This window comes from Canis lupus, chromosome 4 (assembly GCF_011100685.1).
Source record: "Canis lupus familiaris isolate Mischka breed German Shepherd chromosome 4, alternate assembly UU_Cfam_GSD_1.0, whole genome shotgun sequence".
Taxonomy (NCBI): domain Eukaryota; kingdom Metazoa; phylum Chordata; class Mammalia; order Carnivora; family Canidae; genus Canis; species Canis lupus.
The window spans coordinates 7005519-7023281 of record NC_049225.1 but is presented as its reverse complement, the minus strand read 5'-3'; the positions used below and the strand labels follow the sequence as shown (position 1 = coordinate 7023281).

General features: G+C 39.5%; 1 protein-coding gene across 2 annotated transcripts in view; it reads right to left on the bottom strand.

Annotated features, from left to right (window-relative positions):
* Positions 1-17763, bottom strand: part of PCNX2 (pecanex 2) — a 289788-nt gene that overhangs the window by 54823 nt on the left and 217202 nt on the right. For both annotated transcript variants that reach the window (XM_038533888.1, XM_038533889.1), the window contains one exon: positions 1516-1574. In XM_038533888.1, the coding sequence (XP_038389816.1) occupies positions 1516-1574 (59 nt within the window). The remainder of the gene's footprint in view (positions 1-1515; positions 1575-17763) is intronic.

Below are 17763 nucleotides of genomic sequence, written 5' to 3'. Positions count from 1 at the left end.
ATAGCTGCTCTAAAGAAGAAATGCCTAAAGCAAACTTCAAGTCTCCCTTCTAGACTGTCTATTGGAGTGGAGGCAAAGTTAGGGAAGGTCCAGATAAAGACTGCAGATCTGAACAGAACTCCCCCTGCTCCATATCCTGGGGAAAGGGAGAATGACTGGGGGTGCAGAAAGGTGAAGACTGACCCTGAAAGTACCTACATAAGGAAGAACACTGATCCACCTGTAAGAAATCTATAAAATAACATCATCAAATTATGAATATCTTCGTAGGGCATTCATGACAGTTGAAAGTCAAATTGAAATTGGTGCATTTATAACATGATTATAATTAATGGAGAGAAATAAACTACTCTGTGGGCTGAGTCATGTCACATAGTCTAATGAAATATCAGTATGCTAAATCCTCTGTGTAGATGAAGCCCGCCTGACCTGCCATCAGTTCATTCTCAATGATGAATCAGCATGCATTCCGAGACACTAATTAGAGGTTACTTTGAGTCTCTGCCACTTTTAAAGGGAAGGCCTTATTGAGAGAATTAACTTTTGTTTAATTGTTCAAACTGTTTGATATTTAAAGAAAACAGAACAATTTCAACCACTGAAGTGGAGTCTTTGTAGAACACCTTGACCAGAGATCCACATAATTGGATTAAAATGAGACAACTATTATGGATAACTAGAGGGAAGATGCACTTGTGAAACTATCCATATGCCTAAGGTCAATGGCCCTGCAATGTCATAGAGGCCCACAGCTGCACATAAAGACACTTACTTATAGCCTATTCGCGCCCCGCCCGAAGTTGTACTTACTGACAAGTTGAACTTTACGTTAACAAAATATAAACCCATATCTCCAGGTATTTTCCCATTTCAAATTAGTCATGTATATGCAATTCAAATATAGATAAAGACATGATACAATTCTTCCTAGACAAAACTTTTGACACAGGGGAGAGAGTGAGGAGGATAAAAATGGAACATTTGCTTTCTGATATGAGGGAAAAAAGAGGTAGAAGGTTAAAAATAAGATGGATTACAGAAAGCCAAAAAGTAAAATAATTTCCTAGAAGTAAATTGTCCATAGCTTAATGTTAAATGAAGTTTCTGAAGATTTCTGGATCCTAGATCCTGGAATGATTTGCCTTGAGGACATCATAATGCCAATGGCTTCCCTAAGAATTTTTTTGCTACAAGACGAATAGCAAGGTTGAGAGTCTGTACTTGCCTTTTGTCACACACTAAAATGTCTTCATTGACGGTCCTTCTATACTGAACAGGTACCACATCAATTCTAAGTAATGGAGAAAAGCATTTCCAAACCAAATCAGGATGCTCGGTCAGTCTATTTGCCTAGTTTTCTTTTCCTAGTCAGCATATTTATTACCAAGATATGCATTATCTCTACAATGACTAAAAAGAATGAGAACTCATTTCCCCTGTTTAGATTGAAGGACTCCATCTATACAAGAAAATAGATAAAGAGTTTACAAAGAGAGAAGAAAGGTATCTTCTTACCTGGATCCTTTTCAATTTGAACCACCAGCCTTGTGTTAGAATTATCCACACGCCTTGTGCTAGAAGGGACCACAAAGGGGTAAAAGGTCATGACTGGATCATTACAAATGAGAAACAGTTGGTTTACAGAATTGGCTGTGTGTTGGGGAACGCAGGGGATATGGAGCTCCCATATCAGGGTGATTGCTCCAATGTGACAATGCTGTAGGCAGAGAGAGGTGTCTTAAGATAACAGAGAGGGAAAGGTACAAGAAACACATGGAGGGGAGGGATGATGACATCTCAGGATTGGGAGACCAGCCTGATGCCTTATCAATTCTGAGCACCAGGTCCATAAAATAAAAGCAAGTACTTGAACTGCCAATGGAAGGTCACTCACTTTCCGAATTTGAAAGCAGTACCCACACAGGCATCTTTCTTTTAAAATTGATCCCACAAAACTGTGGTGAGCGAGTCAGTGTTCCACCACTTGCTGTCAAGTGCTGGGCATATTCTTTAGGCCTCTCTTCGCTTGAACCACAAGAATGAAATCAGCTCTTACAAACTTGGAAGAAGATAGATTGTCCGTAGCCATGGCAACAAATAGCTGTCAGAACCAGTTTTAAATCTCTTCAGCTATTTCAACTCACCTCAGTCCGTAGCCTCTGTAAGCCAGCCAACCCATGGCCCCCTGCTTCTGCAAGCCAGCCAATGGGGGACAGACTCATTCCAGACTTCTTAAGGGCCGACCAATCAACAGTGCATCCCCAAGTAATCGCATGTGTCAGTGTTATCAACCCACTCTGCCCCAGCACCTTAGCCATTTTTGAACTTTACACGTCCCAGAAGCCCTTGGTAAGTGCAACAGTCAACTCTGCTCAGAGACACTGTGCCTCACCCGCTTTGTCTGTTTATTTCAGATATTCAGTGGTTTCATCCACTGAAGGATGAAATACGAGGTTGACTTCAATCACATGAGCTTGGAAGTTTAACTGTTCATGATGTACAAAGATGGCAATTTCATATGGTTAAACCTAAGCCATAAAGAAATGGCTTTCACTAGAAATATATCATTGCATACAGGTTTACAAACAGGTTTGAATATCATGAGGGTCCTACTAACATTTGTGAAAAAACTGATCTTTAGCATGCCTGGCCTCTGCCTTTGCTTTTTCTACTCCAACCATGCTAGCTAGCCTCTTTCCATCTCTCCAGTGTGCTCCGATTTCCTATTCCTGTCACCCTGCCTCCCCTAGAACTCTGTGTGACCCTTGTGTCCTCTACTTGGAATCCTTACTGGCCCACCCTCTTTCCTGACACAGTTCTATAGTGCTTCGAGTCTGGCCCAAGTATCGCTCTCAGGGACAAGTTCCTGACACCTGCTATAGGTGAGACTCATGTCATACTTGAGTCTTCACACATCATACCTCTCCTTTGGGTAACCTGTCATGGTTAATATTACCAAAAATGATGACAGCTAATATTGCCACAGCACTTCTCTGCTTAAGCACTTTATGTGAGTTAACTCATTATACAGCTGCTTTCATAGGGTATTACCCGTATAATAATGGGTATTCTTATTACACCCATTCAGTCTGAGGAGGAACTTGAGATAAAGTGAGATCAACTATAGAGCCCAAGGTCACAGAGCTAATAAGTATGGAGCCAGATTTGAACCCAGTAGGCTGACTCTACCCTGTCAGGTATTTCTTTGTGGATCATTTTATTATATTCACCTCTTACACCCAAAGCAGCATGAAGACACACCTTTGTTTACAACTGGCATGAATAAAGAGCCCAATACGATGCTGTTTCTTAAGTTATTTTTTATCTCATGACACCCACTAAGAAGAAAGGAGACTAGCTGCCACTAACTTAGAGTTAAACATGATCGCTGACATCCTGAGTATGATTTAATAAATGACAAGCACTTGTTAGTAAGAGTGCTTAAGAAGAAACCTCAGAATGCAAACTTCTGTTGTGAACTTGTCTCTTGGGAATCAGAAGAGAAAATAAGTATTTAGATGGAACTAAGAAAAAAAAGTATTCTCTTTTCCTCACCTGTCTCAGATATTTGAGAACCATCTAGGCAAGATCTTGTTTGAGCTTTGTGGGACAGAGTCTGCAAATGGGTTGGAGAGAAGAAATAATTCTGTTGCATCTCAAAAAGGCTGTAAATCCTACCACTCTGTTCTATTACTGTGTCGGTTTTCCTTCCAAATACCCTCAGATCAGCTTTGAAAGTAAAAGAGCCCAGGGTGGCAAAAAATAAAGCAAACACCAAAATTCTTTCTAATGAAGGCAGAAATCCCATGTCGCCATAGTTAGTCCCTAAATGGAATTTTAATTTCACCTGAAGACCTAGGACAAATGAAATTTTCAGCGGCAGAATAAACAATTTTTAAAGTGGGGCTGAGCCAAAAGAAAGTCATTTACCAAACTCCTTGGGGAATTAAAACACCTTCTAAAACCATGTTAACTGGAAAGCTATCTTTGCAAAAGGCTACAGAATGCAGAGTGCTAAATTCGATCAGCAACAACTAAGCTACACTGCCTGTGTACCCCGGGGCCTCTGGCTCTCCACCAGACTAAGAAGGTGAACTGTCAGCCATACGGGTAATTTGAGTTTTTCTCCAGTGCTTTCCTCCTGTACATTTGGTGCTTACCATTCAAAGGTGCTAATTAGCTCAGTAATTGGATTTCTGCCTTAACTGTCCAATTGCATCAACATCAATTCTGTTTGCGCAGAGAGAAAATGGGGGCTTGTATTTCACGCCTCAATCTCAAGGGGGGAACAGAACGCTGGTACATGTTGGGTGTGCATTTATCTGCACGTATTCTTCCTAGCACCTGCCTGGCAAGTCCCTGTTCATTGCTAGGCAACATCGTCCTGAGGGCCACAGGCCAACAGTCTAGTCAAAGGCCTTTCCAGATAGGTTGACTTACTCTGAAGCATCTTCCCTTATGTTAATATGGAATGCTTCTGCAATCAAGCTAGTTTCCTCCCTTCAAATTTTGCTTTCTCACCTTCTGATGTGTCTCCCTAAGTCAAGCACCATCTCTCTTATATGGTTTCACCTGAGGCACTTAAATAATTTAACAGTAATTTAATCATACTGCTTCAAATTCCCATTTGTCAGCACACATAGGCTATTTATGGGAGAATTATTCCTATTTTTTTTATGGAAAAGTGTGACTGGTTGGAATGAGAAGTTTGTTCTATTCATGCAACAAACCCAGAATGGAGTTATGGGTGGACTGTAGTTCTATTTAGGGGATAGGATGGCCTTGGAAAAATCTACATGAACGAGATAGCCAGACCTTCAATAGGACACTGTCACCTTTTAAATTGGATATATACACAAAGTTCATTCAGGCTTATTTTGCATCTTTAAATTTTGCTGCCACTGATAATCAGATTAGTTCTCTCAAATCCAGAGAAGATCTTCTGGCTGCTGGGTCACTATGTGCTTCAGAATGACTTGGCATGAGAGAAAATTCCTAAAGACACAGAGTTAGACAACTGGCATAGTGGGCTCCACCTGAGGACAGACATTCAGGTAACCTCCAGCCTTAGTACCATCTGGGAGGTCTGATCTAGTTCTGGTTTCCAGTACCTTTGGGAGTAGTTGTTTGCAACCCCAAATTAAAGGAGTCTTTGCGGGCACCTGGGTGGCACAGTTAAGCATCCAACTCTTGGTTTTGGCTTAGGTCATGATCTCAGGGTGGTGAGAACAAGTCCCATGTCAGGCTCTGAGCCCAGTGTGGACTTTGCTTGAGATTCTCTCTCCCCCTACCCCTCCCACGTGTGTTCTTTCTCTCTCTCTCTCTCTCTTTCTAATAAAGAAATAAATCCTAAAAAAAAAAAAAAAAGTTGAGGGGTGTTTGTCAATATAGCCACCTTTGATGTGCCTGGGCTTTGACTTCTAACTCCTCATCCAAAAATAAGCTTCTTGATAGTGAAAGGAACAGTGCTCCCTTTCTCCTGCCAGAGTGGTGTCAGAGAAAGCCAGTTGAAACAGAAGGTTTAAATGATATCCAGAATATCATAACATGGTACTCAGAATGTTCAGATTTCAAAGACAATAGATGCCAACACTGAGATAACAGAAATGAGGGAACTATCTGACAAAGACTTAGAACTAGTGTTCATAAAATTCTTCAACAAGCAATTAATACATTGGAAGCAAATGAAAAAAATGCGTCTGTTAGCCATATGGATGTCTTCTTTGGAAAAGTATCTATTCATTCATGTCTTCTGCCTATTTCTTAACTGGATTATTTATTTTTTGTGTGTTGAGTTTGGTAAGTTCTTTATAGATTTTAGATACTAGCGCTTTATCAGATATGTCATTTGCAAATATCTCCCCCCATTCTGTAGACTGCCTTTTATTTCATCTTGTTGAATGTTTTTTTCACTATCAAGAAGCTTTTTATCTTGATGAAGTCCCAACAGTTCATTTTTGCTTTGGTTTCCCTTGCCTACAGTGACATGTCCAGTAAGAAGTTGCTGTGGCCAAGGTCAAAGAGGTTTCTGTCTGTGTTCTCCTCTAGGATTTTGACGAATTCCTATCTCATATTTAGGTCTTTCATCCATTTTGAATTTATTGTTGTATATGATGTAAGAAAGTGGTCTAGTTTCATTCTTCTACATGTTGCTGTCCAGTTTTCCCAACACCATTTCTTAAAGAGACTGTCTTTTATCATTGGATAGTCTTTCCAGTTTTGCTGAAGATTAGTTGACCGTAGAGTTGAGATTCCATTTCTGGGTTCTCTATTCTGTTCTGTTGATCTGTTTGTTTTTGTATTAGTATCAAACAAACAATCATCATGTTTGTTTTGTGCTAGTCATCAATATCTTGATGACTACAGCTTTGTAATATAGCTTGGAATCCAGAATTGTAATGCCTCTATTTTTTTCTTTTTCAGGATTGCTTTGGCTATTCTGGGTCTTTTGTGGTTCCATGCAAATTTTAGAATTGTTCTAACTCTGAAAAATGCTGGTGGTATTTTGATAGGGATCGCATTAAATGTGTATATTGCTTTGAGTAGTACAGGCATTGTAACAATATTTGTTCTTCCAATCCATGAGCATGGAATCATCTTCCATTTATTTGTGTCCTCTTCAATTTCTTTCATAAGTATTCTACAGTTTTCAGAGTCAGGTCTTTTATCTCTTTGGTTAGGTTTATTCTTAGGAATCTTTTTGTTTTTGGTGAAATTGCAAATGGAATCAATTCCTTAATTTCTTTTTCTGCTGCTTCATTAATGCTATATAAAAATGCAACAAATTTCTGAACGATTTTATATCCCACAACTTTGCTGAATGCATGTATTAGTTTTAACAAACAATATTTTAGTGGAGTATTCTGGGTTTTCTACATAGAGTATCATATCATCTACGAAGAATGAAAGTTTACCTTTTCCTTGCTGATCTAGAGGCCTTTTATTTCTTTGGGTTGTCTGATTGCTGAAGCTAAGAGTTCCAGTATGATGTTAAGCAGTAATGGTAAGAGTGGACCTCCTTGTTTTGTTCCTGACTAGGGGAAAGGTTCTCAATTTTTTTTCCCATTGAGGATGATATTAGCTGTGGGTCTTTCAGAAAAATAAGAATAGAAAGGAACTTCTTCACCTGATAAAGACTGTCTACAAAGACCTACAGCTAGCAATCATACTTAATGGTGAAATTTTTTAAAAAAAATATTTTATTCATTTATTCATGAGAGACACAGAGAGAGGCAGAGACATAGGCAGAGGGAGAGGCAGGCTCCCCCTGGGGACCCCAATGTGGGACTCGATCCCAGGACCCCGGGATCACGACCTGAGCTAAAGTCAGACGCTCAACCACTGAGCCACGAAGGTGCCCCTCAATGGTGAAAGATTGAATGTTTTCCCAATAAAGCTGGGAATAATGCAAGTATGTCCACTTTAATAACTCTTATTTAACACAGTGCTGGAGGTTCTAGCCAATGGATTGAGACAAGAAAGGCAAATAAAAGGCACACAGTTTGGAAAGAAAGAAATGAAACAGTGCATATTTGCTGATGACATGATTATCGATAGAGAAATTTCAGAGAATCTACAAAAACAACACAACACAAAACAAAACCCCAGACCTAGAAAGTGAGTTCAGTTAGGTCTCAGGGTACAAGATAACCTTACAAAAATGAAATGTATTTCTATGTACTAACAATGGATACCAAAATTTTTTAAAATACATTTTGAAATCACTCATAAAAAAGAGAAAATACTTGGGTTTTGTTAAACCTAAGAAAGTATATGCAGGGCTTATATGCTGAAGAATACCAAAATGCTGATGAAAGCAATAAGAGGAGTGCTAACCAAATGGAGAGATGTACCATATTAATGCATTGGAAGACTCAGTAAAGATGTCAATTCTCTCTAAACTGATAGAAAGGCTTAGCATGGTTCCTGTCAAAATTTCCACAATATTTTTTGTAGATATTTAAGGAAAAACACCAATCAAACACAATCTTTTCCAAATAATAGGAGAGGATACTTCCCAATTCTTTATGAAAATAGTATTATTCTGAAAACAAAACTAAAGGCAGTATAAAGGAGAAGAAAGAAAGAAAGAAAGAAAGAAAGAAAGAAAGAAAGAAAGAAAGAAAGAAAGATTGATTTTAGGTGCAAAAATATATATTTATAAATATAAATTAGTCTAAAATTTGTACAGAAAGGCAGAAAAATATTAGCTAAAACAATTTTTTTAAAAAAGAAGTGGGAATTTACTTAATTTCAAGGTATATTATGTAACTTCAGTGATGAAGACTGTTAGGATTGGTAGAGGGTATTACATATAGATAAATGAAACAGAACAGAGAACCCAGAAATAGACCCACACAAATATGCCCTATTTATTTTTTTAAAAAATAGAGGTAAAATTTGCATAACATAAGATTCATAATTTAACATTTCAAAGCAACAGTGTATTGGCTTTTAATACACTCACGATGTTGTGTGACTGTCACTACTATTTAATTCTGGAAGATTTTTAGCATCCCCAAAAGAAACCTTTTATCTATTAAGCAGTCACTCCCTGTTCATCCCTTTCCCCAGCCCCTGACAACCACCAATCTGTCTTTTGCGTGGATTTGACTGTTCCAAATATTTCATATAAATGGAATCACATTATATGCAGCATTTTGTGTCCGGTTTCCTTAATTTTACATAATGTTTTCAAAGTTCGTCTACATTGTAGCATATATCAATACTGCATTCTTTGGGATGGCTAAATAATATTTCATTGTATGATATATGATATTTTGTTTGTCAGTTCATCAGATAATGACATTTGGTTGTTTTCACTTTTTGGCTAGTATGAACAATGATTCTAGAAACACCTGTGCACAAGTTTTTGTTTGGAAACCTTCTTTGAAACTTTCTTTGGCATATACGTCAGAGTGAAATTGTCTTTTCTTGAGTGTTCACTGATGTAAAAAGCTTTTAATTTCAATAATCTAATTTTCTTTTGTATCTTGTGACGTTGGTGTTTAAGAATTCATTGCAAATCCAAGAGTTTTACAGTTTTAGCTTTTTATACTCAAGTCTGACTCATTTTGATTTAATTTTTGTATAGGATGTGATGTGAGGGTTCAACTACATTCTTTTGCAAATGGATATCCTGTTGTCCCAGTATCATTTACTGAAAGACTGTCCTTTCCCCCATTGAATGGTCTTAGCACTCTTGTGGAAAGTCAATTGACTGCAAATGTATAAATTTATTCCAAAAAGGGCAGTTGTAATTTTGACAGGAGCCAATTGAATCTGTCGACCAATCTGAGGAATATTACCTTCTTCAAATTGATGAACATTGGATGTCTTTCCATTTATTTGTCTTCTTTAATTTCTCTCAGTGATGTTCCTAGTTTTTGGTGTTCATGCTTTCTACTTCCAGTCCATTCAGGCTAATCTCTTGGTATACAATTGTTTATAGAACCTACTGATAATCCTTGTATTTATGTAAGGTTGGTAGTAATGCCCTCACTTTTATTTGTGATTACAGTAATTTGTCTTCTCTAATTTTTTCTTGGTCATTCTAGATAAAGATTTGTCAATTTTGTTGATATTTTCAAAGAATCAATTTTTTTTGTGTCATCTATTTTCTCTATTATTTTTCTATTCTCCATTTCATTTGTTCCCACTCTGATCTTTATCATTTCCTGCTGTCTGCTTGCTTTAGATTTAGTTTGCTTTTCTTTTTCTAGTCACTTGAGGTGGAAGATTAGGTGATTGATTTGAGATTTTTCTTAATTTCTAATATAAGTATTTACAGGTATGAATTTCTCTCTGAGCACTGCTTTTGCTACATCCGATAATTGTTGATATATTATGTTTCCATTTTCATCCACCATAAAATAATTTTTTATTTTCTCTTGTTATTTCTTCTTTGACCCACTGGTTGTTTGAGAATGTTTTATTTGGCAAATATTTGGAAGATTTTCCAGGTTTCCTCTTGCTGCTAATTTACAATTTCATTTCATTGTGGTTGGAGAACATGTTGTACAACTTCAATCCTTTTACATTTACTGAGGTTTGTTTTATGGCCTAGCATATGTTCTAACCTGGAGAATAGTCCATGTGCACTTGACAAGAACATCTTTTTAAAAACTTTTGCCTGCAAAATACTCTTATGAGGCTAAAAAGCCATGGCACAGGAAGAAAATATTTTTAGTCACATACCCAATAAAACACTACTATCTAGCATATATAAAGAACTCTCAAAACTCAACAGTTAAAAAAATCCAATTAGAGAACAAGCACAAGACCTGAACAAACATTTCCCTGAAGAGATGATACCAATGGCAAATAAGCTCTGCAGAAGACATTCAACACCATAGTGAATAGCAAGTAGTTAAGGAAATGGAAATGAAAACCACTACAAGAGATCACTATACACTATCAGAATGGCTAAAAGAAAAAAATAGTAAAAACACCTGCCAAAGATCTGGAGAAACTGGATCTCTCATATATTGCTGAGGGGAATGTAAATTGGCATACAGCTCCACTGAAAAAAGTTTGGCAGTTTCTTATCTCTTTTTGTTTTTAAGATTTATTTATTTATTCATGAGAGACACAGAGACATAGGCAGAGGGAGAAGTAGGCTTCTCGCAGGGAGCCGGATGTGGGACTCGATCGTGGATCCTGGGATCACGCCCAGCCAAAAGCAGACACTCAATCACTGAGCCACCAAGTCGTCCCAGTTAGACAGTTTCTTAAAACACTACCATATGACCCAGTGATTGCATTCGTAGGCAATTATCCCAGAGAAGTGAAGACTTACATTCGAAAAGCTGTAGACTAATGTCCATAGCAGCTGTATTCATAATAGCCACAAACTGAAAACAACCCAGATGTCCTCCGATGGTTGAGCTGTTAAAGAGAGTGTGTATATCCATGCACTCGGCTTTAAAAAGGGGCAAACTATTGATATATAAAATGACCTGAATGAATGTCTACTGAATTATGGTGAGTGAATACAGCTAACCCCACAAGGTTAAATACTATATGATTCCAGTCTCATAACATTCTTGAAATGACAAAATTACAGAGTTGGAGAATGGATTAGTAGTGGACAAGAATTAAGAAGGGGGTAGGGGCAAGAAGGACAAATGTGTGTTTATGGAGGGACGACAGGAGAGACATTTGTGGTGGTGGAAAAGCTCTGTATCTTTACTGTTATCAATATCAATACCCTGATTGTGACAGTTTTGCAAGATGCTAACACCTGTAAACTGGTAAAGGACATATGGGGGATCCCTCTGTATTATTTCTCTCAACTATACATGAATCTATAAAGAGCTTTAAAAAAGTTTAAGAAATCTTCTTAGCTAACAGCAGGCCTGAATTTAGTTACTATAATAATGCATTCGTGTGCAATTCTCATTTCTGATCTGAACCTGCTTACATTTCCAATTAGGATTGCTTCTCCCATTTCAGCCAGAAGAGTCCAAGATTATTCAACATTTCAAATACAGGATATGAAATCCAACTATTCATTCACTGGAAGGTCATAAATATTTAGGGGGTGAAAAGTGTTTCTTCTCTTTCTGCAAATACAACTAATAAAAATAGCAATAAAAAAGTTCGAGTTGCTTGCAGTTGGGCAAAGAGTCAGGCAAGGGGGGACTTGAATAAATAGAGATGCAGAGGATTATAACTGATTTATAAAAATTAAGTTATCAAAGAGGTGCTGTTTTTTCCCCAAGCTAAACATGTTTGGTTTAGGGTTTTGACTTCTGGGTACTATATCTTGGTAGCAAGATGCCTAATGGTATTTATGTGACAGTGTTTTAGAACTGTGGGTGAAATTTCTCCTGAAGACACATGTATTTTTTTTTTTCATTAGTGACCAGTAGAATGTACAGGATTGGATTAAGATGAGCCCCACACACAAGCAAAAAGGACATGATCATCCTTGGCAATGAATGAATCCCATTTGTGCAGTGACGCACACAGCCCCTATGAATTAACTCAGGTCTTCTCATTTGCATGACTGCTTGTCTCAGGAGAGGCAGCAACATGAGAAGACACATTCTCTGAACATGAAGCCATTAACAGAGTGTCGTTTTGTCACCAAGGGATGTTGCACTTAATAAAAGCACACCAGTATGCTTCCCACTGAGATGGACTTCCCAACTTCTCCTTTGCTGTTTTTTTTTACTTCCAGAGTATGCCACTATACTTTGCTCACCTTCCATCTTTTTTTTTTTTTGCTCACCTTCCATCTTTTTTTTTTTTTTGCTTACCTTCCATCTTAAAACCCCAACAATAAAACTGCAATTTTAAGTCAATAAACCTGATTTCTGTTTCTAACTTGGTTAATAACTTATTAAACTATTTGAGGGATGAAAAGAAGAGAATCACTTAATTCTTCTGATCCCTAGTATTCTCATGCATAAAATGGCAACTGCACATTGCACAGGACTTTGGGTAGGAAATTAAAATAAAGAGCTTCGTCCATGACCGCCAACTTACAAAACTAAATAAAGAATTGCTTTAGCCTTGTAACAGCCCAGTTACCCCAGGGAACCATGAGAGATGATGGGTAAATAGAAAAAGCTTTTGATATCACTGCATCAGGACATTTGGGTATAGATTTTTCTGTAATGGGGAAAGGAACAGTAAAGTTTATCCTGAAAATGTTTTTCAAATTGATTTTTCAAATACTAAAATAGTTTGGGTCGAATCTTGGCTCCAGGAGCAAAAGGGCATTAGGCAACAGATAATCAGTTCATTCATCTCTCCCAGTTGTCCTGCATTTGCCCCAGCCTTTTCCCAAACAAGTGATTTTTAAAAATTTATTACTGAAGTGTAGTTGACATATAATGTTATATTAGTTTCAGGTGGACAATGGGGTGATTCAACAATGCTATACATTACATAATGCTCACCACGATTAAGTGTAGTCACTACACAGTATTATTACAATATTATTGACTATATTCCCTATGCTGTACTTTACATGTCTGTAACTTATTTATCACTAGATGTTTGTACTTCTTAATCCCCTTCACTTATTTCACCCATTCCCCACTCTGGTAACCATCAGTATGTTTTCTCTATGAGACTATTTGTTTTTTTATTTGTTCATTTGTTTTCTTTTTTAGACTCCACACATTAATTAAATTGTGTATTTGTCTTTCTCTGACTTATTTCACTTAGCATAATACCCTCTAGGTCCATCCATGTTGTTGCAAGTGGTAATACTTGTGTGTGTGTGTATATATATATATATATATATATATATATATATATATTCTTTATCCATTCATCTATCAAAGGACACTTGGGTTGCTTCCATACCTTGGCTATTATAAATAACGCCATAAACATAGGAGTGTACAAATCTTTTCAAAGTAGTGCCCAAACAGGTTATTTGACAATGCTAAGGAAATCTCCTCTCTGGTGGCTTCCCTGGTGGCTGTACTTTATCCATGACAACTTTACATAGAAAGCTAGTGTTCTATCATTCTGAAATGCTCTTAAAAATTGCTTTTTAAAAACTTCATTTCCTACCCAATTTTCTTTAAAACCCACTAAGACCTTTCTCTTCTACCTCTTCCTCAAGCTTCAAAGTATACCTCTCTCCAAAGCCTACCCTGACACTAGGAAGATAAGCTCTAACTATATAGCCTCTAAAACAAATACTTCCTTTAATGTGAAAAGAGGAATGTAATACATTAAATTACCCTTGGTTTTATCAGATAATACATTTTTTCTTATTCTCATGTATGTGATTATTTTTCCATTATTGATTATTTTTCATCTAAAAATCTTGAAGGGGAGCAACAGTTTAAAGAGAGAAACAAACACAGCAATCTAGACACGAGAAAGTATTATAAACCCTACAAGTGGTGATGATGGTAGTGTTCCCAAAGGGACAAGAAAAAAAAAGAATATATATGGCTTATATGTCCACATTATGTACAGATTTCATTAATCAGTTGGTACCACTGTGTACCAAGAAGCAGCAACCATATGCGAAGCCTGGGCCAGGTCTCTTGGCTCTCTGTAAAATAGGATTAAAGTCAGTCATGGAAATATACTCAGATAACAAGATTACAGGAGCCCCATCTGATCACTACAATGCTAAGGAATGAGTTTTCACCTAGAGCCTCAAATGCACACATTCCCTAGGACCCAAAGTGGCCTGACCACAGCTGACTCCATCAGTCATGGGAAGAATGAGAACATACTGACCATGGCCAACAACATCCATTTTGAGCATTGGCTGATCACAGGAAAGACCTGAAGGGCTCAGGGTTCTTGGGTTCTTGGGGAGTAAACCTACACTGTACAGATGCCTTGAGTCTACACAATAAATCTCCTACATTGGATATGTGATCCCATGCAGTAAAAGAGTCTGCAGATTTAACGTGGATTTAAGAGCTGACTATATCCTGCCTTCCTTTGTTTGGAAGAAGTCAGCCCGATCTCCAACACTCCCCTAAAAGCGGGGAAAGGACCCCACCCCCGCCCTCACTTGCTGCAGTGAAAAGGGTTCTGCCCACATGCTGTTATAGACTTACACCCCCTGAAACCATCTATCAATCTGATTCAGTCCCAAAGCCTTGCTCCTGCGTGACCTTGAAGTGTAGAGTCAGCAGCCCCAGACAGCAGGGAAGCAGGTGGGCATGTTGGACTCCTTCTTGCAGGCACATGGTCAACTTCACTACTCTGCACTTTTCAAATTCTTTAACTGCTCAGCAAAATGTAACAGGACCTTGAGTAAAATTATGCACCACAGCATAATGAATAATAAGCTCAAACCAGTGCTATTTGAGAAATTCACCACACTGGAGTTCCTCAAAAGCATCATCTTTCTGGAATATATTTGCATAATAGCTTATTGCCACACCTGAAGTGTCAAACTTTACCCCTGGGTATGTGTGCGAGAGCTTTCTCATCCGTCAGCAAAACAGCAGGATGGGGCCAAGTTCATCATTTCGTTTCTCAGATATAATAGCATTGACACACAGACCAGAAATTCCAGTTAAGGAAATCTGAGCCAGAGAAGGGACATGGAACAACTGGCCTCAGACACAGGGCCCGTCAGCCATAGAGCCAGGGAAGGCTTCAACTCCTGACCTGCCACTCTGTTCTGGAGGTGCAATGGGGGATGCCTGGCACCTTCCCTGGTGTCTAACCTAGTTAGAACCACAGCATTATGGCAATAAAGGTCTGACCATCATGCTGCCACTTCTCGGAAATAAAAGGTATAGGGGAAGGATCCCTTGGAAAAAAGCCATCACTTGTTTTTACTAGGAACCTTTTTTTTTTTTTTAAAGATTTCATTTATTTATTCGTAAGAGATACCAAAGAGAGGCAGAGACACAGGCAGAGGGAGAAGCAGGCTCCCTGTAGGGAACCTGATGCAGGACCCGATCCCAGGACTCCAGGATCACAACATGAGCCAAAGGCAGACGCTCAACCACTGGGCCACCCAGGCACCTCTGTTAGGAACCTTTTGGCCTCAAGGGACAGAAAACCCAACTGGAAATGGTGTAAGCAAAATATGGAATACACTGGCTCACGCAGCCCAGAGCTCAGTCAGGCCCAGCAGACTCAGGGGCCAGGGCGGGTCAGTAGGAATCATGGTCCCATGTCCCATGGCCCTGTGTTCTTCTGTGTTTGCTAAACTCAGGCCCAGCTTGCTTTGTGGGGACGAGAAGGCTGCCAGCAGCATTCAGCCTGTGTCCTGCCCCTTCAGGCTAGGGGGAAAGAAAGGACCAACTCTCCCAGCATGGCTCCCTTCCCGGAAGCCCCAGAACCCCCTCAGGCCAGGCAGAAACAACAGATCTCTGGGACTCAGGTGTGAACCCTGTCTTTCTATTGCCTTGGCCCTTTGGCCACAGTGTCACTTCCTTCTCGGTTTCTTACCGGAGGCCTAGAGTCCAGAGAAACATTGAATGCAGAGCCAAGTTTCAGCAGAAAGAAATGAAATCTGAGGCAGGCCCTGCATGGCTGTAAGTTCTCCATCAGCACCATTTGGCTGAGCTTCACTGAGCCCCTTTTGGCTTCACGGGCTGCCTTGACACCTTCATTTTATCATCTATAGCTAAAAAATGTTTCTCCTTACTTCTGTTCCATTTAGAAAGTTTGGGACTTGGTCCATAATCCTGTCCTGGCTACACCCACAAGTCCCAGCACCCGCAGTCTTCCCAGATGTGGCCCCATGGTGGCTGAGCTGTGTTAACCCCTAAGCACATTTCTTTTATCAATTTCAAAGTGATTCCTAAGCATTTTAAAACTACTTAAAATTCTCACACTTATATATGCACCCAGACAGCCCTGCATCGTCCCTTCTGTGGAGGGAGGTTCGCAAAGACCTACCGTTAGCTCCGAGGAAAAGTCAGGGTATTCTTTGATTCCTTTCACAGGTGTCTGAAGTTATTGAACACCCCGTAAAACTAAGGGCAGGTGATGGCCCCCAAGAAGAATTTTTCATATCAGCCATTTAAAAAGAAAATTGCATCTGGGTAAGTTCGACCCCCATTTCTGGGCCTGAGACTTCATTCAGGCTTGCAGGTGGTCACTCAGTGCCCCTGAAGGTCACCAAAGCTTCATTTCTGTGCTAATCTCACAGCTCCAGACCTGAAAGGCCTGGAACCAATACACCCGCCTCACATTGTTGGTGACCACAAATTTCCCAGTCTAAGAGGTCCCACGTGACCAGGTCTGGCAGCACTGGAGGCGGCAGGCCACACCCAAAGGGGTACCCCTCATGCCTCCGTGCTCAGGTTCTGGAGCTTCAGAAAGCCAGCTGGGTGACAGCACATGGCCAGGGCCCGTGAGGGTGGGAGCCCTGCTGAGACCCACTGCATCATGGCACCTCGGGCTGAAAGAAGTCATTTCTGGAGTCAGGGAGGCTCAGTGAGGTGGCCTCGAGGCCTGGACTGCCCTGCCTGCCCTTCCAGCCAGGCTCCTCCACTAAATAGGGCTCTTGTGACAGCATCTCTTTCCTGTCCCAAACAAACCCTTTAACTGGCAGCACTGAGCTTTTTTAGTGTGGGAGGCATGTGAGAGGCTTCCGGACATAAGGAACGTGCTCAAGGCTTAGAAGAAGACCAAACCTGGTTTAACGTCTTGACTCTGCCATTGACTCATTCTGTGACCTTGGGCAAGTGAATTAACTTCCCGAGTTTTCTTTTTCTGATCTGTGAAATGAGAAAAATGAAATTCTACTTCTAGAATGGGTATATGGACAAGAATGATTATATTTGGGAAGGTGAGCTCAACACACACCTAGGCATGGATCTGAGAGCTCTAACAGCCCTAAGACATCTGATAAAGGACCTTCAAGACTTTCATCTCATTATGTCCAGGCACTCTGTGAACATATCCAAATAAGTTGTAGAGTAGCTTAATTGCAAGTTGAGATATGTAAATCCCACCCCTGCATAATTGCAAATTTTAATTATAGTGCTGCATTTTACTATCAAACCACAAGCCAAATAAACTTTCTGCTTTGCATTCGAGAAAAAAAAATAAAAACTACCTTTTGAGAAGCTCCAATGCTTTGCACAAAGATCTTAAGAATCGTGCTTAAAATAGCTCAGTGGGTAGAGAACATCCAAAAAATCTTCCCCATTGTGAAAAGGTAAAAAGTAAAGTGAGATGTTGAGAACTTCTTTGACTGCCTGCCCTGAGTCAGGCACGCTGGCCCTGTCCTGCGCATCGTCATTAACCATGTGTGAAGACAGAGATGGTGCCAGGCCTGCAGAGTGTGCAAGTGAGGGGCTGGGG